Raw genomic sequence first — 25429 nt, forward strand, 5'->3', positions numbered from 1 at the left:
AAGACCAATTAAGGGCCTGGGGAGTCTAAAATCCTGGCCTGGCTCCCCCAGGCCTGGCAGAGGCGGGCTCGCCCCCGACTTTTCGGCCAGTGGGCGGGGCCTCCTGCTTAATGTAAAATTCCGGCCCTGGTGTTAACTAATTTAAAATGGGCTACTTGCCTCCAATATAATAGTGGAGAGGAGATGTTCAGACCGACACAGAAAACATTTGTATGCAACTATTCCACTGAATAATCTTCGGGCCAATGTCATCAAATAATTAAAAAATATTTTAAATGCATGTACGTTTGTCTAATTTCCATCTATTAACAGATACACACTCAGAGCAAAATGAGATCGAACATACAGCATAATCCAGACACTATAAATATTTTAGGAGGTTTTGTGATTTGATTCATGTTATTACATCCAACACTCTTCTTATTCTTACCTTAGAGTTTCTCCTGATGATCCTCTCCTTTTCCACAGGTTAACCAAACTGCTAGAACGGCTCGCGGCAGAGGATGACTTCCCATCACCAACGTGCATTCGGACAACAGTGGATGTGGTAAATGCACTGCGGACGTTCCGTTCAGGTTTCGCTAGGATGATGTATACTTTTGGAACAAACATACAGCCCAGTGCCACTGTGGCACTTAGACTAACAGAGAAACACATGGTAATGATCTTGTAGTTGCTTCCAAAGTAGATGGGTACAAAGGCGAGCCATATTATACAGGTGGTGTACATGGTAAATGCAATGTACTTGGCTTCATTGAAATTAGCAGGGACATTTCGAGTTTTAAAAGCATAGAAGGTACAGCTTAAAATCAACAGGCCATTGTATCCCAGAGGAGCAACCACAGCGATGTTGGTGGTGTTACATATCAGCTTGACATCTCGGATAGTTGGGTAATCATAAATGACTTCCGGTGGTTCCATTATGAAAAGAGAAACAATTATCCCTAACTGAATACATATCAGCATAGAGGCAATTACTAGCTGGGCACAAGCACTCATAAACCTGGGCTTCTTGGTACAAATCTTCTTCTTGCTACCAGCAAGGATTCTAGCAATCCGATTGGTTTTCGTCACCAGGGCGGAGTAGCTCATGGCAGGGGACAGACCAATTCCAATTCTCTGAAGATAACAGTAAATCTTTTGGGGTTTGGCGATGAGAGAGAAGGTGCACAGGTAGCCAAGAAAGATTCCCACTAGAATGATATAGCAAAGTTCCCGGCTGGATGACTTGACCACTGGAGTATCCCGGTACACCATAAATATGAACATTACAAACATGGTAGCCAGGAGACCCAGACAGGCAAAGACAACAGCAGCAATGGGCTCAGGATCTCCCCATCTGAGATATTTCACTGGAATTCTTTCACAGTCTGCAAAAGAGAAAAAAAATACTTTTTTAAACATAATATTGCATATAAACCAATTAACTGTGTCAAAAACTGAAGCAACCTATGGTGAGAAAACCGGAGAATCCTTGCTATTATTACATCTCCCTGAGGAGTTATTGGATAATCTTCAACTGATTCCAGTCACGCTCCGTAGAAACATAGGGATGATTAAAGGGTATTGAGGTCATCCATTTTCAATCAACTCTTGCACCGGCACCAAGCTCACATTTCGAAATCCGTAGTTAAACCAGTTCTCTGCCCCTTTCCTTGTCAAATCTTTCAACCCAGTCAGCAGAATATTAGAATAAAAGCAAAATACTGGGGATGCTGGAAATCTAAAATAAAAACAGAAAGTGCTGGAAAAATTCAGCAGGTCCGGCAGCATCTGTGGCGAGAGAAACAGAGTTAACGTTTCAGGTCTGTACAGCATTTTCTGTTTTTATTTTATTTAAGCAGAATATTAGAGTTTGCCTCACTTTGTTAGACCTATTCCACAGATATTGTTACACACTCTCTTCAGTACTCTGTCGGACTTCTAATTTTTCCCATACAATGTCATGACACTTTTGACGTCTCGACCTTCTAATCTAACACATCAATAATGTCTCATACTAAGGCACTTTCATTGCTCATGGTTATCTGGTCCTCTGCAGAGCTCGTATAATTTTATTCTATTTCTTAGATCACCCTATTTCTTCACAGTTGGATTCACTGCAATCGTAAACATTCAAACCACAACATCCTCATCAAGCTAAGGATAGAAATAATCAGTGATGAATAAATAATTGAAGTTAAATGGCTGCAAAATAGCTCCTTTTAGCATTAGGGGAAATAAATATAAAGCAAAGTGTTCCAAGATAATTGAAAACCAGATTTTCACACAGTTGATGCCACCTGGACACAGAGTTAAAAACTCTTAATAGTCTGACTGCTGAAAGAGATAGCAAGTTTAGACAGAATTACTTAGAAAGCTTTATTCAGTGCAGACTGGAAAGAGTAGAGTGGCCTGTGTTACTGGATTTTTTTGTCTTTGTCAGAAGCGTTGTAGGAATTGCATTATATGTTACTTCTAAGGAATTATTAAAATGATGTTATTGTGAATTCTTTCACCACCATGTGGTGCCATCTTTTTAATACCACTTTCCATAGAAGGGGGAATGAGAGTAAATTTTGCAAAACTCTACACCTGATGTAGAACATGCCAATAGGAGCATGGATCAGAATATAGTGCAGAGCCTTGCAAAAATTACTCAATTTAAATATCTAGCTGCCAGTAAACAAATAAAGTACATTGTAGCTGTAATTCAGATATGCCTAAGCTACTCATGAGTTTTGCAAGTAAAACAAAAGAGAAAATTGTTATTTCATCTATTTAACCCCATTTTTCTAGGCAGGCTAATTAATGTGCCTATTATTAATAGCCTATTATAAGATTCATCTAATTGTGTGTCAGTGTAGTTTGTTGTGGCTGGCCAAGTTATTACATAATAAACACAAAACAAAGTCCTGAAGTTCCGGAAGCACGGCAGAACAGAACTTTCAATCACCCATAGAGGTGGATGCAGACTCCATCCCAAATTGCAGGGACAGGATCATCAACATATCTGAGGTGGATGGATCCTACTTGTAAAAGGCAACCAACTCACGAGGCCAAATTGATATTTGGGAACGCTTTTTTTTAAGATAATCAGTCTCCTCTAGAATCAATTTTTCTTTCCCTGATGCAGTTTTGGTGCCTCAGTAATGTCCTCACTCGAATGCACATTGGCACTCAGCTGGTAAGAGTTCCAATGGGCCTTACAAGGACACGATAGGTGGGCTATCTAAGGGAGCCCTGAAACTTCCCAGTCACCTCGGAGGAACAGACAAAAGTTTCTCCCAATCCTCCCCAACCAAAATTCTGTGTACTAATTACACAAGGAAAATATTGGCAGAAATGTGTTCCAAGCCAAATTCTAACCCTCTGGCATGTGATGTGCAGGCTTTCCAACCTTTCCAGTGTCCAGAAATTTCTGGGTGGTTCTGTGCAAAAGTAGGTAAATGTTCTGTAATCACTGGTTTGGAACAGAAGGGATAGAGAATATTCATTTTGAATAAATAGTTCTGATGAAAGGTCATCGAAATGAAACATTTGGGAGAATTTTCCCAAGCAAGGGGAGGCAGGCTTCGGTGCGTGTGGGGAGTTAAATACCCTAAAATTGAATTTGGGTCAGGAGCCCGACTTCATCCTACATGAAAGGGTAGTTGAAGCAGAGACCCTCAACTCATTCAAAAGGAGCCTGGATATGCACTTCAAGTGCTGTAATCTGTAGGGCTACGGATCGAATGATGGAAGATGGGATTAGAATAGGTGGATCGTTCTTTGGCCGGTACAGATACGATGGGCAAAATGGCCTCTTTCAGTGCCTTAAATTTTCTATGATTCTTCCAGGTTTCACCCGGGCGGATTTGAAGGTCTGTGGGGAACTCCTTTGAAGCTGTCGGGTAAGTCATCTAAATATTTGAATAGCTCAGTAGGTTGTATTTTAACCAAGGATCCTTGCTTGAACAGCCAGCACAACTGTTTCCCAAGCTGTCAGCAACTTGGCAAGGTCACCGAGGCAAGTGCACAGTGGGGGTGCTTCTTCAGTGAAACTAGCAGGCTGGAAAGTCTTTGAATAATGAAACTGAAGATCTGCAGCCATACCCAGGTGAGAGGCTGCTGCTCACAGCACTTCCTTTCTGAAAGAGTGCTTTCAGTATTTGACAGATGATTGCCAACTTCTTGGAAGTCACTTGACCCATCTTGCACTTCACTCACTTTCATCTCTACTTCCCTGCTGCCAGCCTTCACCATGGCATGGGAGCAGCTTATAAAGCTCCACCTTGTACCTCTGATAAAGAACAGAAGCAGCAACAGCAATACCAATAGCATTAGCAGCAGCTGCTTCCCCCTCAGCTACATGCCACTCGACAGGGCAGAGGAGATGGACACAGAGATGCAGCTCCAAGGAGGCACACTTTGAGAAGCAGCCAAAGCAGCTGTTGGCCTTAGACAGTTGATTCTCTATGTCCTTGTTAACAGTGGCATCATTTGAGATATTGCTACCTAGATAGGTAAACTGTTCTACTGCATTGAGGTTGCTACTGTCAATGCTGATCTGTGGTGCATTGTAATTTCCTCAGGGTCGTGGTTGATACAGCACTTCTGTTTTTCTTAGGTTAATAGTAAGGCCAAAGGCATTTGCTGCCTCAGAGGAACAGTTGACAATGAGTTACATTGCCTCCTCTATGTGTGCCAGAAGGGCACAATCATCAGCAAACAGAAGCTCCATGGTAAGCTCTTCTGTGGTTTTGGTATGTGCCAATCAATAGTCGTTGCATGTTGAAGAGACTGCTGTCTTTTCGGAAGCAGATGTATATGCCCTCTGTCAAGCCTGCCTTAGCCTCTTAAAGCATTATACTGAAGAAAATAGATAAAAGGGTCAGTGTCAGAATCCACCTTTGTTTAACACCATTGGAGATAAGGCAACTGTCCGAGACAGCCCAGACAGCTGTCCCCAGACAGTGTTCCTCTCAGACAGCTCAGTTAAAGAGCCTCAGCAAAACCTGCTGGAGAGTTCTACAGGTCCCCGACCTGCTAATGGTCCCGCCGTTTTGGCAGGGACTAACGTGAGAAGATTTCGACCATTAACTCTGTTCCTAACTCTACAGATGCTTCCAGACCTGCTGAGCATTTCCAGCACTTTTTGTTTTTCTTTCAGATTTCCAGCAACAGCAGTATTTTGCCTTTCTGTTGGAATACTCATTCTTGTTGAAACGAGGTTTTGAAAAAATAATTTGCAACCTGCAGTACATCATGGCTGACCATCTAGGTGAAGTATTAAAAGCTGGGTTGGACTCTGGAGAGAATCCATCTCTGTCTTTGGCTTTCTTTTTCCTGGTAATTCACCTTTTGCAGCTTGCTTACAATCCATTCCAAATCTCAGATAGGAATGGCCAACAGTCCTACACCCAGATGATAAGCCAGGTTGTATAAAAGCAAAATACTGCAGATGCTGGAAATATGAAATAATAACAAGAAATGCTGGAAACACTCAACAGGTCTGGCAGCATCTGTGGAGAGAGAAGCAGAGCTAATGTTTCAGGTCAGTGACCCTTCATCAGAACTGATAAGCCAGGTTGTAAGGGCCAATATTTCTCACTATCATGAGATGCTATTATACTCTGGCTACAGGAGAGGTGGCCATTGCATAGCATGAATGTAAGGGTTAACAGGCAAATAGGCTGAATATGAACAGAAGAAGTTCCCAACAAAGCAATTGTTTTACAATAGGAATAAACAAGGGCATTTCCACCAATTCAAGGAGAATTACTCAACTAGGGGGCAAGTAAAATGTTTTAAAATGTTATTTTCAAATGAGATTCTAATGGCATTTAATAAAATTCTGAAGGTATTGGGGAAGAAATCAGATCTTGTTGAGCCTATTTTACAGGTGATTAGGTCAGACAATTTTTCCGGTATCCTTGCATAGAAACATTCATTCGGCCCCTTGCATATGTAAATGATTATTAGGATTCCTCTGCCAAATTGGGCAGTGTGCAGCAGAGCAAGCTTTAGGCCTATATAATAAAAACAAGAAATGCTGGAACCACTCAGCAGGTCTGGCAGCATCTGTGGAAAGAGAAGCAGAGTTAACCTTACGGGTCAGTGACCCTTCTTTGGAACTGTTCTGCTGAGGCTCTTCATCAGCTGCTGTGGCTTAAGCAGCGGCCACCACAAAAAGAATAGTTCATTTTTTAAATGTTTGTGTGGAGCTTGTGGGATCGGAATTCCTCACCCCCAAATTGGACTTTGTGGCGTATGGGGAAGGAACCCTAACCCCCAAGGACAACAGTACTGTGAATGAGAGCCAAAACTCAACACAAAGCACACAGAGGCAGGCTGCATTCCAATAGGTCAATTTCAAACATCCCAACATCACAACAGAACTAATACTGTTAAAGGACTGGAATTTGGCATATTATCAGAACAGTCACACAGCATAACTGCCATCATGTAACCCAATTAAGTAACTGGGGAGGCTATTGTTACAACTAACCAGCCCCAGACCACAGCATTCACTCCTGCCAAGACAGGAGAGAAACCTTTTTCATGTATATCAGCTCTGGAGCCTGGACTACCTCACCTTAGTGAAGTTCATTGTTCTCGGCCATGGAAATAACATCAGCATTGAGTGGATCTGTCTGGACCAAGCAGGTAACAGACGAAAGGGATTAAAAGGTGCTAAGCGCTGACCTTCCAGCAGGATGGCTTCAGGAGATGTAACGGTCAACCTGGCACGTGGACCTACAAATTCTCATCCGAAGGATCAACCACATGGAGTATTGTAAGTTAACAGCCCAATCCAAGGGGTATTTGGGGCTGAGAGTTTAAAGCAATTTTAAGTGTAACAACCAAATCCTGGGAGGGTTTGGGTTTTGAATTGAGTGAGTTTGGGGCAGAAACGTGGGGTTTTGCCTGTAGTTTTTCGAAAAAGATTTATCTTATAAGTCATTGTGACTTGTGTGTTTGGGTGGGCGCCGAGGTCAAATCGTGGAGGGATTTAAATTGGACTAACCAGTCAAGGTGTTGTATGGTGTCCTCTAAATTAGTTTAGAGGTCTTTGTATCAGGGTGTTAGGAGGGTTTTAATAAACAAGTTTGTGGTGCAGCCCAACCCTGTGTCTGTGCAGTTTGTCCTTTGTAAAATCTTAAAGTCAAGAACCATCAGTAAGGGGGGAAATGGGAGCAGGAACCTCTTACAAGCTGGAGGAGCAGCAGTGCCCCCTGTATTGCTCCAACCCCAATTCCGAGCCAGCCTTGGTCTTCCCAGTTGGGACACATGTTTTGTGCATGACACTGATTTCAGTTGACAAATATAGAACCTATAAAAGCTAAGAAATTACACAGATTGCGATCCTAAAAATGCTTCATCCTTCATTTCCAGTCATCTTATTGAGTATAATGAGATAGATGTGGTTTTAAATTATAATGCTATAAATGTAATCATTTTAATCAAACATTAAACAAAGTTGGTTATGAAGTAAACACTTCTGCCATATGTTTTAAAACACAGTGTATTCAGGCAAAATAAAAATGGAGTTCTGAGATGATAGGTGGTTAGGTCGTTAATTAGCTGGCTTTGATGTTTTTTCTTCTAAAATAAACTCTAAATAATCAACAGTTTGATAGCTTGACTCAGCAATCATAAACACTTCATACCTAATTGGACATCCCTGGTCCTATGCATTCAGCAAGGAATCTGACAGACCTTTTCTTGCCACAAACAGAAAAAGATAAAACACAATGACACACACAAACAGGAAGGTATCTTGAAACAGATAGCTGTGAAACAGTGAAGCTCAGAAAAGAGCTGCAAGAAGGATACAATGCAGGACAATATAGCAATTATTTTGTTTGAGATGATCTCCTGATTTTGGGAAGCATATTATTTTCATTATTTTTGCATTATTTCAAAAAGACAAATTGTACCAATCGAACTAAGTACTACAACAACAAGTGCTATAACATAGTCAAATGTCCCAAGGTGCTTTATGGGAGCACTATATAACAAAAGCTTGAGATTGAGCCATATAAGGAGATATATGGGCAGAAGACCAAAAGCTTAGTCAAAGAACTAGATTTTAAGGAGCATCTTAAAGGAGGAAAGAGAGAAAGAAAGGTGCAGAAGTTTAGAGAGGAAATTCCAGACCTTAGCACCTTGACCACTGAAGGCACAGCTGCTAGTGGTAGAGGGATTAAAATGGTGTGTGTGAAAGACCGGAAGTAGAGAATTGTTGTTGTACATGAGGTGTCAATAACTAATGCTTTGTATGTTCATTGCACTGTAAAATAAAGTGGCTTAACAATTCAGACTAAAACTTAGAATCATTTACGTCACAGAAGGGGGCCATTCAGCCCATAGACTCCATGCCAGCTCTCCATGGAGCAATCCAGTCAGTCCCACTCCCCCGCTCAATTCCCACAGTCCTGCAAGTTTATTTCCTTCAAGCGGCCATCCAATTTCCTTTTGAAATCATTGTCTGCGCTTCCACCATCCTTGTGGGCAGTGAGTTCCAGGTCATTACCACCCACTGCATAAAAATGTTCGTCTTCACATTCCCCTTGCATCTCTTGCTCAAAAACTTCAATCTGTGTCCCATAGTCCTTGTAGCATTAGTTAATGGGAACAGTTTTTCCATGTCTAACTGAGCTAAGCGTGTCATAATCTTGTACACCTCTAATAAATTTTCCCTCAATCTCCTTTGCTCCAAGGAGAACAACCCCAGCTTTTCCAACCTAACCTTGTAACTAAAACTCCCCATCTCTGGAACCATTCTGGTAAATCTCCTCTGCACCCTCCCAAGGATCCTCACATCCTTCCTAAAGTGTGGTGACCAGAACTGGACGTAATACTCAGTGGGGCCTAACCAGAGCTTCATAAAGTTCAGCATAACTTCCCTGTTTTTGTACTCAATGCCTCTATTTATGAAGCCCAAGATCTGATATACTCTCTCAATAGTCACATTTGCCATTCTCTTCCACTGTCTCCACCACCACTTCCTCTAGCAACCTTGGATGCAAACCATCCGGACCAGGTGACTTTCTACCGTAAGCATAGCCATCCTTTTCAGTATCTCCTCCCTCTCAATTTTTACCCTATCCATTGCCTCTACTCTCTCTGCTTCTACCAATGCTTTGTCAAATTCCTCTTCCTTAGTAAATATTGATACAAAGTACTCATTAAGTATTCTAGCCTTGCCCTGCACCTCGATGCATATATTACCCTCGTCGTTCCAAATAAGCCTCCCTCCACTTCTTACTACCCGCTTACTATTTCCATGCCATTAGAAGATTTTTTGGATTCCCTTTTATGTTAACTGCCATTCAATTCTCATGTTCTCTCTTTGCCAGTCCGTTCCTCTTCACCTCCCCTCTCAACTTACTGTATATGGCCTGGCTCTCACTTGAACAATTCACCTGACATGCAGCATACACCCTATTTTTTCATTTAAATGGAGGGGGTGGAATGGCCACCCCCAATGACATAGAGGGGCAGCCTCTGCCTCCCCAGCAACAGCGTCCAGCGCCAGCACGCAGGTGCCGGCACCATTTTTAATGGGCTTCAAGCCCTTCAACTAAATTTACATTTTTAAAGAGAAATTGATTGCATATTGATTTTAAAAACTTAAAAAGCTGAAAGTGCCTCTACCACCACCACCCCTCCAAATGACCACACACTTTATTTTTGGGCCTTTCCCACCAGAAAAAACTTTATTCCAAACGCAACCTTTTCCCCTGAACTTGGTCACCATTGCCCTTCAACCCCTTCCCACGATCCCCACAGCCAATGAAAAATGTTTTTCCTGCTCCAGCCCCTTCCTGTACTGATAATTTCAGTCCTCTCTCCTCCCCACCAGTATCTCGCCTTGGAACTCCGTATGGAGTTCCGAAGGCACGTGAGTTGCAGCTGGCACCCATAATATCGGCGTGGGACGGCTGCTGGAACCAGGTAGGTTCATCTGCATTTTTAAAAAACTAATTTGAATATTTGAATGAGGGCCCCGACCGCACCGAGGCATCGCACCGCCGGTAATATGCGGCGGGGCCTTCACGGTATCAGGGATCGTTGCAGGCCGCTCCCACAAGTATTTTACAGGCACCCCGGCACGACCGCTGGCGTAGAGAGGCTAGTAAAATTCAGCCCCTAGTTTCTTCAGGGTATAGTTTATATAAGGTAGCATTTAGAACCATAATCTCCATTTTAAACCACTGAACCAGCTTAACATGTTAGTTTCTGACCTGAAAGCTAGAAGCCAGCACTCAGACAAATTAAACACAATATGGCAGGTTTCCCAAAGCATTTCTTTAAAGGCTTTGCAAAATACTTGTAATAATAGTGTGCAGGTAAAATATGCTTTGCTTAAGTATGCTTCATTTGCATTTTAAAAGATGAAACATCTATTTGGCCTTCAGACAGTATAGCTCAGATTTAAAATACCATCTGCAACAACCTCGAATGTGACATTCATTACTGTTCTTTTCCATTGACCCACAAATGATTTCCTATTTCCTTTCCTATACTCTTTTATAACATCCTTTAACAAGTAAAAACAGTCCTGTTTCATCTTGTTTTTACTTGGCAGCCAAATCTCCATGGAATTATTTCTTTTTAATAGCATTTCTTACAATTCTGAATGTATTTATAAAAAATAAGGTGAAATTTAACATTTCTAATTTTGTATGTTCAGAAGATAATTTCTGTCTACAATGAAATAAAATCAGAACATGATTTTGTTAATACTCCCACACACCTAAAATACAATAAACTGACTTGTGGAAATACCTCTAATCTACTGACAGTTATGGAGTATCTGGTTCTGTGACAACATGTACACGGGACAGCTATTTAAAATTTACATTAGTGCACACCAGCTTTCGAGATAGATGTTCTATAGCCTTCAGTAAAATGTGAAATATAGTTCTTTAAGTTAGGCTGGTCAGATCTCTATCTAAAGTAATGATACATATTGACACAGACAAGAGGAATGCACCCGACTATGACTATAGTAGCTTAAAGCTATCATTAATGTACAAGATGTAAAATGTAGATCTGGTGACTTGACAAATTCATACATTGTGACAATACGTTTCCCATTATGCCACAGAGGCTAACTGCAATGCTACTGTAATACTGAACAGTGAAAACCATGAAGTTTCAGGTTCAATCTCTGGTTTGTTGCTTTAATTTCAAGTAGGGAAGCTATCATAGAATTATACAGCACAGGAGACCATTTGGCCCATTGAATCTGTGCTGACTCTTTTGAAGAACAATACAGTTAATCCCATTTCCCTTTATCAAATTCCCTTTTGAAGGCTACTATTGAATATGTATTCCCCTGCTATCTAACTACTCTTTGTGTAAAAAACATTTTCCTCATGCCACCTCTGGTTCTTTTGCCAATCACCTTAAATGTGTGCCGTCTCATTTTCAGCCATTGGAAACAATTTCTCTTTATTTACTCTATCTAAACCCTTCATGATTTTAAACAACTCTATCAAATCTCCTCTTAGCCCTCTTACTTCAAGAACAGCAACCTGAGCTTCTTCAGCCTATCAATGTAACTGTAATCCCTTATTCCTGGAACCATTCCAGCTAGTCATGTATCAGCAGCTCTAGACTAGGCAGGGGAAAGCACTAACCGGTGATCCTATTTTAAGTGATAAAGCAATTTGATAGGGTAAGTGCAGAGAAATTATTTCCTCCAATGGGGGAATCCAGAACAAGGGGTCATAATCTTGAAATTCGAGCTGTGCCAGTTAAGAGTGAAATAAACAAGTTTTATTTTACACACAGGGTAGTGTGGAGCTCTCTTCACCCCAAAAGGCAGTGGATGTTGGGTTGTTTCACATTTTCAAGACTGAGATCAAGAGACGTTGTTGGGCAAGTGGATCAAAGGACGTGGAGAAAGGGTGAGTAAATAGAGTTGACATACAGCTCAGCTGTGATCTAATAGAATGGTGGACAGGCTCAAGGGACTCATGTTCCTATGTACTTATCCCTATCTAGCAAACGCTTGCTAGAAAAGTGCATGACTGTGAGTGTTGTGTGACAATAGAATCAGACTTGTTTGTGGTGCATTCACTGCTGGTTGCAGAGCTTGCTGACACTATTTGACATGAATTAGGAAATAAGAAAACATTTCCACAGCTCCTCTCAAGTGTTCTACTGAATTTACATTACAGTAAAAAGAGAATATGTTTCAAGGCTGTGACTGTGAGCTTTCCAATTCTTGTAATCTTAGCCCTTCATCTACACATCACAATAATATGTTTTTAAATTTTTTTATATGATTTACATTTAAGACCATTATTCTCAGATTTGTAACTATAGATATTCACTATATTACATATACATATATTCATTTTCAGATACTAACACTTTTAAAAAACTATTAATTACATTTTTTGTTGCACAGGAGTGAAGAGAGACAGATTACCTTTGGTAAAGTCTCCGGCTCCTTGCGCCAGTTTTTCGATGTGATAATTACCACTTTGGCTCCAAAATGGCATCCACAGCATGCTTGCAAACCTCTGGTGCGCGCCATGCCAGATGCCACTTTGGTGAGGGCGTTAGCATACATGCAGAAAGCATCTACCGGAAGTATGCCAAGTAAGCAGATCATGGTGATCATCAACATGTAATGCTGACTTGATGCCAGTGCTGCCATTTTGGAGCTCAATGCACCAGTTAGTGCCATCTCTTAAACACACGCATTTGAACAAGCATTCAGCAGCATGAAGGACACCTCACCAGCACTATTTAAAGGGATCATAAAATATTTACAGGTTAGTTACAGATTGATTTCTATTGGCTGTTGCTGCAATTGTAGAAGTGTTTGGTGTTTTCTAGAGTTCTCTAAGCATGAGGTTAGCATGCTGTCTGCATCAGAAACAATGGGTGCAGATTGATCATGCATCCTGATCCCTGCGCTTGTTTTTTGGGGTCTATTGAATTTTGTTCCCGTTTTGGAGGGCATACTTCGCAGATTACTGGAGTATTGGAGTAAGTTGGCACCAAGTCACTCTCTAGGGGAATAAAGTCAGATGAGGGACAACTTCCCATTATAAGAATTTTCATGCACTTTGATCTCAGAAGGGTCCCTCATGTGACTTGTTCCTGCTGAAAGACAGGCACTGTACGTTAGGCTCCAGTTTGTTCACTTGATTATTATTAAACAGCTAACAGGCATATACAGTGCAGAGCTAACTATTTACAGCACTCACCTCTTGGTGTTACGGTTACAGAGTGAGACTGGAATGTAGTCACATGACAGTATCCTGGCACGTAACTTATTAAGATCTTAAAGGGACATTACTCATAAAGGCATTCACACAATATCCCCCTTCTTTCCAAAGATAATTCTCATATGCTAAAAATAAAATATATAAACTCAGATACCATCACAATTATTTATTTATACATGTATAGAGAGTATGAAATTTAAAAATATACAGGCTCAAAAGTCCATAGTTCATCTCGGTGATTTGACAACTCTTGCTCAGGGAGTTTGCATCTCATCTGTTGCTGTTCTTTTTTAAATTTCTCCCTTTCTGCATTCAGTTTCTGTTGCCCTGCCTTCAGCCTGCTAACATACTCAGTTGCTTTTCTCAAGATGACCACTTTTGAAGTTTTGTCATTCTTGGAATTATCTGGCACCTCATCTCAAAGAGCCAATAGACAATGCTGCAACTTATTCCTCCTCTGCCTTGTCAGGACATTGCATGTCCTTTGCCTCTCCTCATCCTCTGTGTCTGAAGGCTTGGGGCTCAAGGTTGAGGACTTGTTGGGGCAAGAGTACTTGGTCTCATGGAGATACCTGTCCATTCTGGCTCGTTGTGGTGCTGGAGGTTCTCCAGAGAGCAGAAGTGAAGGCGAGGCATAGTTTTGCTGTTGCTGTGCTTCCAGACTGCACCATTTGATGCTGGTCAGAGTCTGGGACCGGGTTCCGGTCCTTGGAGATTTCCCCTTGGCAATGCTCTCGTGGATAGTTATGATGCTGAGATCCTTGCACACTGGTAATTCTGCCACTGCTGGTCCACTCGTGTCTACTCGATAGAATGTCTGTGGTTTCCATGCTGACTTGCTGTAGCTACATTGCATTGTTAATGTGCCTCTGCAAGGGATGGGCGACCCTTGGATGCAGATAACTTGGCAGTTGTCAGTTGTATCATAGACTTCCAACGACTCTGGTACATGTCTTTGGGGATTTGGACTGGTAGGATATTTACAGTAGCGCCGGTGTTAATCTTGACCTTGAGTATATGTTTGCCAGCTTCCTTTGGACACGTGTTGTTGATAGTGGTGAAAGCTTCCAGTTGTTGGACTTCATCAACATCATGTGTCAAGTTTACGATGTGGAATGCTTGCTCGTCTTCTGACTGAGACTTGCTCTTACCTGAGTCTTGTGTCAGGTCTGTTTTGCTGTGGACCTCATCTATCAGCTTGCATTTATACAAAGAACAAAGAACAAAGATAATTACAGCACAGGAACAGGCCCTTCGGCCCTCCAAGCCTGCGCCGATCCAGATCCTCTCTCTAAACATGTCGCCTATTTTCTAAGGTTCTGTATACAGGTCTCTGGCGCTTTCCTTGCTGCTGTTGCCCTGTAGTCTGTTTGTTTGTGTCCGACCATTACTTCTGGCTGTATTTTTGGAGCCAGAATTCCTGCATAGGCAGGCCCAGTGTCCTTTTACATCACACATCTTGCACAAGAAATGCAGGGCAATTTCGCTGTGAGTGGGACAGACCACACTTACCACACAGCTTGCTTGTTCTTTTCAACCTGGTTATGGTGCCGATACTGTTGGCTGCAACTAGTGCTTGCAGGTGCTGTTGTCCAGCTACAAGGGCTTCATATTTCCTGCCATCGACCAGCAAGGCGTCGATGCTGTGATCTTTCTTTTTCCCCAAGAGGTCTTTCTGAAACTCTTCAATGAGTGTTGATACGGTCTGACAGCTCAGCTTCTGAGAAATCGCATTCATTGCCCTTACTGCGGCACCTGTTGATGAACTGGTCGACTGATTCCTGTGGCTGTTGCCTGTAGGGCATCAATTCCAGGTGGTGAATTTTGAAATTCACTAGTAAATGGACATTATTTTCCAGCACTTTCCCTATCTTTGTGGGATCTTTCTGGTGTTCTACAGATAATTGATTCTGTGCAATCCCTCATTTCCAATTGCTATCATTATTTCTACAGCTTGCTTTTCTGGTTCTACAATCATTTGATCTGTAAAGCGTAACTGCATTTTTTGTTTGAACAGTTTAAACTCAGATGGGATATCCATGGCTTTCCAGTTCATGCTAAGAAATTTGGTATCCATTTTCCTGCTGTTCTTTTATTTCAAAGCTTGCTTAAAGAACTTGCTTTAAGACCTGATTCTGTGACTCTGCAATGATTCCCTTTAAAAGTTCTCTTCTTTAGACTGGCTGGTTTGATTTACAGGAGCAGCTTGTCTGTTTATCTAGCTTCCAGCATTCTAGTCTGTTTGTTTATACAGCTATGCAATAGGCATTTCAAGTGCTTTTTGTCTTTGCTAGCGTTTGTTTAAGCAGTCCTTCAAAAGGCAATTCTTCATGCTTAAGTGGTTTTATGAGTTTTTTAAAAATGAGATGCGTGGGGTTCAGTTGATTGAAGATCTCAAACAGGTTTATTAAACAGCTAACAAGTATATACAGAGCAGAGCTAACTATTTACAGTACTTGCCTCTTGGTGTTACAGTTACAGAGTAAGACTGGCATGTAGTCACATGACTGTGTCCTGGCACTTAGCTCATTAGTATACTAAGATCTTAAAGAGACATCACTCTTAAACGCATTCACACAACAGTAAGTATGGACATCCAGCTGCCCACCCATTGCACTCCTGACCACATCTTATTTTTGGGTGTCAGCAGCATATAAATATTCTAGTTAGCTGCACAGCAAGTTGGGGTGGGACTTGCTGTAGAAAGGGAACTGACAAATATGCATTCTCTAATTTTAATCGAAGCCCTGCCAGTGGGAAAGAGATCAGTTTCAGTCAGAGGCCCACATTACATTCTGCCCTATCAGACAAGTCAGAAGTGTGATGGAATACACTCAACTTGCCTAGATACGTGCAGCTCCAACAACACTCAAGTAGCTCGACACCATCCAGGAAAAAGTCCACTTGATTGGCACCCCATCCATCACCTTAAACATTCACTCCCTCCAGCACCAACGCACAGTGGCAGCATTGTGTACTATATACAAGATGCACTGCTGCAACTCACGATGGCTCCTTCAACAGCACCTTCCAAACCCACAAACTCGACCACCTAGAAGGCCAAGGGCAGCAGATGCATGGGAACACCACCACCTACAAGTTCCCTTCCAAGCCACACACCATCCTGACTTGGAACTATATCGCCGTTCCTTCACTGTCACTGCGTCAAAATCCTGGCACTCCCTTCCTAACAGTACTGTGGGTGTATCTACACCGCAAGGACTGCAGCAGTTCAAGAAGGCAGCTCATCACACCTTCTCAAGGGCAATTAGGGATCGGCAATAAATGCTGGCTTAACTAGCGATGCCCATATCCCCCAAACGATTAAAAAAAAGGGTATATAATTGGTATCCAACTTTATCCTGCCCCATATCTACTGGGTGAGTTAAGTTAAAGTTGAGACTGCAGAGCCTATGGGAGGAATCTTACCAACTTAGTTCCTGGCCCATTTTTGGGTTTGGAACGGACTTCCTGCACAGCCTGTCCGACAGCTGCTCTTTACCAGAGCAAACCAACTAACAGCCTACTTCCGGGCTCCCTGACCAATTAGGGAGGGAGGACATCCATTCTGTTGAAGGTAGGATTTCTAATTTAAGGGACCACAGCATGTTTCATAAAAGCTCATTAGCACCTGGACTTTTGAGGGTGCAACAACCGCAGGAATGGAGAGGATCCCCGGGAAGGCTGCTCCCCAGGTCTCTTACTTTTACCTGGAGGTCCTGCTGCAGGAACCGAGAGGCTGCAGTAAAGGCCTGCTCAAGTCAGGAAAAAAAAACCCGACCCAAACCCGACAGAACCACTTCGGACCTGAGCCCAACCCGGCCCAAGTCCCTCCATTTTTTCCTGCACCCGGCCCAACCCGAACTGAGCCTGAGTTGACCCGACCCGAGCCTGACCCAGCCCGGTCATGATGTCGGGTCCCGTCAGGTTCGGGTCGAGTGGCAGGCCTTTCGGTTGCAATGGGGTGATTTCTCCCAAGGATGGGAGGAAGAGGACAACCTCTCCAAGCAGGCAGATGTGATTGGAAGTAACTGAGGAAATCAGCAGCAGAAATGGATCTAGGATCTCAAGAGGGCATGACTTTCAGGTGCCAAGCCCCAAACTCTAACTTGCCCAGACTAGCAAGCCTCAGATCAACACACCTTGCAACTCCACTCATTGCTCTCTCTGCAGGCACCTTACATCCCCATCTGAGCAGCCTACTGTCCTCTCACTGCCGTGCCTCATAGTCACCCGCCACAAATGGTGTCTTTCCCTCCTCTGCATACAAGCCATTATGACCACTCACACCTCTTTGCTTTCTCTCCTTGCAGGAGATCAGAGCACACAACTTGGCGAGAGGCAGAAACTGTGGGAGGGGGGGGGGGGGGGCTCTCCAGTGACAGACACATTATTGGCCATTGGCAATACATGCCCACCTCATCCACTGGGAGGGAAGCCTTATTCTAGGAGGCTGCAGATGTCAGCAGCAACCTGCCAAGACAGCCTGAGCCTCCTCAAGCAACTGGTGCTCAGACATGACGAAAGAAGTCATCCTTTGTCTGTAGACCCTGTGTTGGGAGTCTCGACTCCGTCCAACAGGATCTTGGTGTCCATCCCATCTGCCTTGTGTAGGGGCATGTGGCTGAAGAGGAGGCAGCTGGTGTTGCTCCTGCTGCTGCTGGAGCAGTTGGTGGTGGTGTTATATCTTGTTTCTCATCAGAGGTGGAAGGTGGAGCTGTATAAGCTGCACCCAGGTTCTGTTGAAAGCTGGCATCCAGGAAGTGGAGCTGAAGGTGAGTGAGGTGCTAGACAGGTGAAGTGCCTTCCAGGCAATTGGCAATCATCTGTCAAACTCTGAAAGCACTCTCTGAGAGAAGAAATGCTTTGAACAGTAGTCTCTCAATGGCCATGACTGGAGCTCGTCAGCGTAACTGATCAAAGCCTTCACAGCTTGTCAGTTTCACTGAAGAAGGTCTTCCCGTGTGCACTCGCCTCGGTAACCTTGTTCCATGGCTGGGAAATTCAGGATTCAATGTTAAAACAGTTAATAATTGGCTTAACAACCTCAACCACTTCTTAATTGCTTATCAAACAGATCCAAGGGGGTTCCCCGCTCCGCTCTCCTTCAGTCCCACCCCAGGGAAAGCCAGCAGAGTGCAGGATCACATCGGGATCCTACCTGGCATCACTTTTTGGGACTTTCCCACCCCACCCATCCCTGAACATGCCTCCAACAGCTTTGGAAAACTCCCCCCTATGCAGCCCAGGATGGAGCAGTACACCTACCACTGCACACGTCACAATGGTTTCTTCTCGTTATTACTTTCTTGCTCATTAGATCTGAGATCTGGCACATCAAATCATTACAATATTAAGTTTTGACCTTTGCCACTCTGTGATCTTTTCCCTTTTAGTAAAGATTAGAAAGAGGTTTGATGGTGATGACTTATATTGCTCTAGCAGATCAAAATTCATGATTACAATAGAGGAGGAAATAATAAGTTATATAGAAGATAATAAAGGGGCATTGACCTTAAATGTTACTATGAGAAGATTTCAAAGCAGGCCTAAGAGAACATATGAGGGTGAATTCACTGATCCTGTGCTCCTAGTGAAGAGTTATGCTTGAAGGAATACAGTCAGAGATTGAGCTTCAACAACAGCACAACTCTTTGACCCTGTGTTTGCTTTGAGTGCAACTTCTCACTGGGAGCACAGGATTGGTGAATTTACCTTACCTATAATAGGTTTGGTCTCATAATAAAAGGAAAGTATACCTGAAGTACTATGAGCAACTCTGGGCATCATACTTAAGAAAGGATATAGTAACCTTGAAGGGAGCGGAGATTTAACAATAGTCCACTAGTTAAAATGTGAGGAGAGATTACACAAACTAGGGCTGTATTCCCTGGAATTTAGAAGGTTAAGGGGTGATTTGATCCAAGCTTTCAAGATATTAAGAAGAGCAGATAGGGTAGGTTAGGAGAAACTGGTTGGAATTTTACACCACCCCCCAACCCCGCCAGGAGTGGGCTGGAGGCAGGGGAAGGACATAAAATTAAGTGGGAGGTGGGGGGTGCTATTCCCATCACCTTTCCTGCCCCGCTTCCATTTTAACAGCTTTGGGGTGGAGGCAAATGGCCCGTGCATCCTAAGCCAATTGAGGCCCTTAAGTAGCCAATTAATTTGCACTTAAGAGCCTTCTCCCTCTGCTGCTGCTGGTATATTATCAGTGGTGGCTGGTCACTTAGCTGAGGAAGCCATCTGGTAATACCAGACAGCCTCCTTGCGGGCCCGGAGCAGGGGCCCTCTTGATCGGACATCCTGTGCCCCACAGAAGGGCCCCCCAGCAGCACAAACGACCCCTGCTGGAGCAGCTCTCCCCTGCCCTCCTGATCGATTCCCACCCCCTTTGTCGGGCCCAGCTGATTTTCCCCAGCGTGGCCCGAAACCCCACTTATCTGTATCGGGGCCCAAGCTCCTCTTGCTTCTCATGCAGGATACAGTCCCAGCAGTGGCCACCACTCCCACTGGCACTGCTGGGATTGAAGAGTTGCCAGCTCGCTGATTGGCCAGCAGCTCTCGAGGCGGGACTTTCCGCCTCAGAGGGCAGAAGTTCCGACCGAGGCCAATTAAGGGCCTGGCCCACGCAAAACTGCTGCAATGCTTCCAGGCCTGGTGGAGGTGGGCTCACCCCTGACCTTTCAGCCAGTGGTGGGGCCTCCAACGCCATGTAAAATTCTGGCCACTATTTCCACTAGTTAGGGAGTCGGGGATTTGAGCCAGACCTATCAGGAGTGAGATTAGGAAATACTTTTACACACAAAGGGCAGGATTTTATTATCCCACCGCTGAGAGCGGTGGCGGGTGTGCAAAACGATGGCGGTCCTGCCTGTGAGGTTAGCGGCCGCGCCGCCACGATTATGCGACGAGCAGCCATTTCACCGAATGATGGTGGCTGTACCCCCCAATCATGTGGCAGGTGTGGCATTAGCGGCACTGTTAACACATCTCCTGATGTTGGATTGCAGAGTTCCCTCCTTACCCCCCAACATTATCCACTTGCAGAGGTCCCTCCTTCCCTCACATCTGCAGATTGAGCTCAGTGGCAATGTCCAATGTGAACAATGGTTAACTTACCTAACATTTGCAGGCACTGATGACTGTCGCCTTGGTGGCATCAGCTTTGCAAAGATGGGTAAGTGAAGACATGTGAGTGATGCATAAGATTGTGAACACCTTCACAATCACGGCGAATTAGATACAAATTTATGCAAAACATTATGTAACAGATTAACGTTACAATTCCGTTGTGAAGTGCTGCCTCAGAACTTCGCCACCTCCAAGAAAATCGGAAACCGGCATTACGGTGTCGGATTCCGTGGCGGACGACTCCGTGCCAATTCTCTGGCCCACCCCCCCCGCACCCCTCCACACCAAAAAAGACACCTTCTAACAGAGCATAAAATCCAGTCCAAAGGGTTTGGAACCTTCTTAAGCAAACAGCAATTGGTGCTAGATCAATTATTAATGCTAAAACTGAGGTTGTTAGCTTTTTTGTATCCATAGGGATTAAGGATTATGGGACAAAGGTGGGTGTATGGAGTTAAGTCGCAGATCGGTCATGATCTCATTTAATGGCAGAGCAGGCTCAATGGGGCAAATGGCCTCGTCCTGTTCCTATGTTTCTTATGAAATGTACCTTGAGAAAACTAATTACCAATGGAAGAAACTATAAAAAGTGAAACACACACTAGTTAATCAATTCAAGAATCAGAACACATTCTATCCTTTTGGTCACTGAGTGAGATTGCCAATTTGAACCCAACGGGCTGAATTTTCTGTGCCTGCTGCCAATTTCGGTGGCGGGCGACAAAATGGCGGCCTGCATGTCGCAGAGCCGTCGTGATCCTAAACACAGCGACTCATTTAAATAGCCAGGGCGGGCCGCAGCCCCCCACTTCCACACTCCCCCCCCCCGATCATATGGAGGGAGCGGGCTGTCCATCCCTGGCCATGGCATCAGCTGCCTGTGTGCAGGCACTGACGTCATTTTTAAAGGGCTGTTAGCCCTACTGGCATTTTTAAATAATAAAAGATAGATTAAATTAAATAAATAGATTTCTTTTGCCCCTCCCCCACTCCCCCAATAACAATTAAAGTAATTATTTGCCATTCCCTCTCCTCCCCGACACTAACCTTTACCATCTGACCTCCCACAAAAGGCACAAACTTTAAACTACAACCCTTCCCACCATCCCCTACACCCATGACGTGAATTGGACTTTGTTCCCCGCACCCCCCCGCACTGATAAACTTAACATCCACCCCTCCCCACCGGTGTGGCGCCTTGTTTCCCCAGACGAGGATCCAAAGGTGCGGGACTGCCAGCCGCCGAAGATCATAGCAGGCCATCAGGAGGTGACGTAAGTTTATTTAAATTAATTATTTTAAATTGATTTGCATATTAAAATTGTGCCTCGCTGCTGCCAGGAGGATAGGGCCAGGCCTTCCAGGCATCGAGGTCTGTGGCAGGCTTCATCCAGAGCCACATTCAGGCGTCCCCCCTGCCCCTACCCGCCATGGAATCCGATGCCTGGGGGAGAACAAAATCCAGCCCAGCAAGTGCCAATTTATAGGCTTCTTTTGTGCTGTGGACTTGTACTGACGGCAAATTCAAAATCAAAATACTGCAGATGCTGAAAATCTGAAATAAAAACAGAAAATGCTGGAAATACTCAGCAAGGCTGTGGACAGAGAATCAAAGTTAACATTTCAGGTCGATGACCTTTTGTCAAAACCGAGTTGGCAGTGAAGTTGGCAGTGAATCAGGCTTTCACTTTGCTTTTAAGCTGGATAATGGAAGAGTAATTGTTTGCATTTGGATTTGGCTCAGGTTCAAGTTCAGTTGCAGTTGTTGTCTTATTTCTGTTTGTCATATTAAATGGAGTGAGCATGAGGACTCTGATTTCATAACTCCATTTAACTTTTAGTCAATTGTACATTTCTAATTTATTTCTGAAGAGAAACAATAATGCTGGAGTACTTCTAAGTAATTAAAATTAGGGCACAAGCTGTCTATACAGTAACATGTTAAATTTGGTCAAATGCCAATATACCATGTTTTTAATACTGTCTAAAATTAAGAACCATGAGCAGGGAAGGGAAAAGACTTGGCTTAGACACTGGCTTTACACCTCTGGTACTTGGGTTCAAACCCTGCCAGCCTGACTAAATGAAAGTCTCACCTGTCCATGTATATTCCCCCAATCTTTTGTTCTATACCACCATCTGCTTCCTTAATCACTTCTCCGCTCTCTCCTCCCAGTGGCAGGCAGGGAAATGGATCAGCTGCCTGTTGAACAGAGGCAGACAGCTAATTTGCATGCTTCAGGCCCCAATATTACCAGCTCGCCAGTATTTTGCAGATGGCGAAGAGGCCCTTTGCTGCCTGCAGAGGCGCCAGCTTAGTGGAAGTAGCCTCCCTGCAGCAGTCCAGGAGGCTATCAGAGCCTAAGACTCATGCCCCAAAGAGGGGGCCATGGGTTGGAAAGGCACAGTGCCAATGAGCCAACCAGGGAGATTTCCCCTCAGGTCCAAGAGGCCTGCCTGCTTGGCCACTCTGAAATTTTACTGTAAACTTACTCCTCTGAGGGCACCTCCATACTGAGGCACCCTCTCAATCACCAAACTATCTTAGCAGCACCCACCTCTCCCGGTGGAGCTGCCAAGGCTTCAGAGTGAGCTTGGAGGCAGCCAATTAGGAGGCTGCCTCCGGGAAAATAGCTCCGCGGTCTCACTCTCAGCAAGTGCGGGCTCGGGCTCCCCATTTGATCCTGACATTGGGTGCCCAAAGCCCGCAGGAAAACCTGGCCATTTTTTAGTACTTGTCACAAACTCTATACCCTCACCACCAACTCCATTCCTATTGCTGGTCAATGTCTGAGGCTGAATCAGACTGTCCACAACCCATGCATCCTGTTTGACTCCGAAATGAGTTTCCAGTCCCATATCCTCTTCATTATAAAGACCACCTAGTTCCATCTCTAACATTTTCCACCTCCATTCCTGCCTCAACCCATTTTCTGCTGAAATGTTTATTCATACCAGTTTCATCACTAGACTTGACCATTCTAATGCCTTCCTGGCTGGTATCCCATCTTCCACCCTCTACAAAACACAGCTCATCCAAACTCTGATGACTGCTCGCCTGATTTGAATGACTTTGGGCATTAACCCATTTAAAAAATTAGTTAAGCTCTGCTTCATAGTAAGAGAGAAGACTATCACATGAGTATTACGCACTTGCCCACCATTACCAGCAACAGAAGTTTGTAGCCTCCTGTGTTAGAAAATGTTTGAAATGAACAGCAGGCGATTCAGCAGATAAAAGAAGAAATCAAAAGTTAATCATCCTTCATCAGACATTGTTTATAAGGTTTTGTTTCAATGATTTTAACTTACCCTGCTACTTAAAAATAAAAGTTGTTAATTTAAAATAGCCAAATCAGCATGTTCTCAATTCATCTAATCCTAAGCCTACCTTTGGCTGCCATGGGGTCTGAAACAGGGATAGATGTGATCATGAGCCAGTTGTGTTTTTGTGCATGTAAATACACTGCTGCTCAGGATAATTCAGGCTTGTGCTGTAAAAGATTTCAGTTCACAAATTCACATAAGTATCTGGGTCAGATTTACTGGACCCTGTAAAGTATTATCAAAAATTCTTAAAGCTACTTTTATATTTGCATATAAAATATCTGCAATCTTTCAGGGGAAATTATTTTTGGACTGAAAGGGAGAATTAGCTCCAAAGTATCAGAAAATACATCACAAAGTGTTGAAATCCTAATTTTCTGCATATGTCCCCAGGTACTCCTTGAAAATAAATCTCCTGTTTTCACCACTCACATTTTGCTTCAGTAATATTTAAATCTACCACTGTTGCAAGCTACTTTTATGTAGCTCCATTTTTTTTCTCCTGAATAAAATTAATGGAATGTTAAAGTTCTAATAAGTCCATGTCTCACTGCACTTTCAGTCTAACTCTTCAATCTTATGCAGCATCAGACTTATATTTAGGGGTGTTTTTGGTCCGTCAGCTTTTTTGGACACATCAGCTCTCTTGAAGTTGCTCGTCAGATATTGGCAATTTTCTAGGTTGGCATATCTGCTTTAATTATTAATTATAAAATAATAACCCTCTTCTAATAAAATATAAGGACCCCAAAAATACACGAGTATGCATCCTTCCAGTATTTCTTTCTTTGATTTAAACCATATATGGGTGTTCTTGTTTTTGTGCCCTTTCACAGCTACATGTAATTAAAACACCCCAAATGCACAGAATACATTACTAACAAACAAACTATGTAAAATTTCACTTATCACACAGAAATCTGCAGTTGTATTGATCACTAAGACCATGATTGGTTAGGCATGTTCAAATGAAACTCTACTCACTAGCCTCCAACTGCTTATCAAATTCTTACTAATTATATTAACATAAAATGAAAAAAAACACTTGCATTTATACAGCGTCTTTCATGACACCAGGAGGTCCCAACATGCTCTACAACTAATGAAGTACTTTGGAAGTGTAGTCACTGTTATATAGCAAACAAACCAGCCAATTTGTGCACAGCAAGCTCCCACAAACACAAATGTATAATAACCAGATAATCCTGTTCAATTATGTAGGTTGAGGGATAAATATTGGCCAGGACACCAGGGATAACTGCTCTTTCCGAATTAGTGGCATGGAATCTTTCGCATCTACTGACAGGGCAGATGGGGCCTTGGTCTAACGTCTCATCCGAAGAAGGCACTTCAGACAGCGCAGCACACCCTAGTACTGCATTCAGGTGTGAGCCTATATTATGGCCTGAATTTTACAAGCAGCCGCAAATTGCGGTGGCGCGCTTTGAAGCTGGCGGTCCACCCACACGGATCGCCTGCTGAGCCCCCGCTATATTGCGCGCGGGGGCTCACCTAAATAGAGGGGGGGGAACAGCTGCCCCCGATGACATAGAGGGGATGGCCACTCTGTCCCCGGCAATGGCGTCCGGTGCCACCACACAGGCATTTTTAATGCCACAGGGGTGGCATTTTTAAAGGTCTTCAAGCCCTGACAGATGATTTAAATTTTTAAAGAGACCATCACATTTTATTTAAATAAAAACAATTGCTTCAATATTAAAGCCTCTCTTCCACACCCCCAATGATCGATC

At 43.5% G+C, this 25429-nt stretch overlaps 1 protein-coding gene across 2 annotated transcripts in view; it reads right to left on the reverse strand.

Annotated features, from left to right (window-relative positions):
- grm5b (glutamate receptor, metabotropic 5b) overlaps nucleotides 1-25429 on the reverse strand; it is a 755124-nt gene that overhangs the window by 54720 nt on the left and 674975 nt on the right. For both annotated transcript variants that reach the window (XM_068033978.1, XM_068033977.1), the window contains exon 7: nucleotides 431-1370. In XM_068033978.1, coding sequence (XP_067890079.1) covers nucleotides 431-1370 — 940 coding nt within the window. The remainder of the gene's footprint in view (nucleotides 1-430; nucleotides 1371-25429) is intronic.

This window comes from Heterodontus francisci, chromosome 6 (assembly GCF_036365525.1).
Source record: "Heterodontus francisci isolate sHetFra1 chromosome 6, sHetFra1.hap1, whole genome shotgun sequence".
In the NCBI taxonomy this organism is placed as follows: domain Eukaryota; kingdom Metazoa; phylum Chordata; class Chondrichthyes; order Heterodontiformes; family Heterodontidae; genus Heterodontus; species Heterodontus francisci.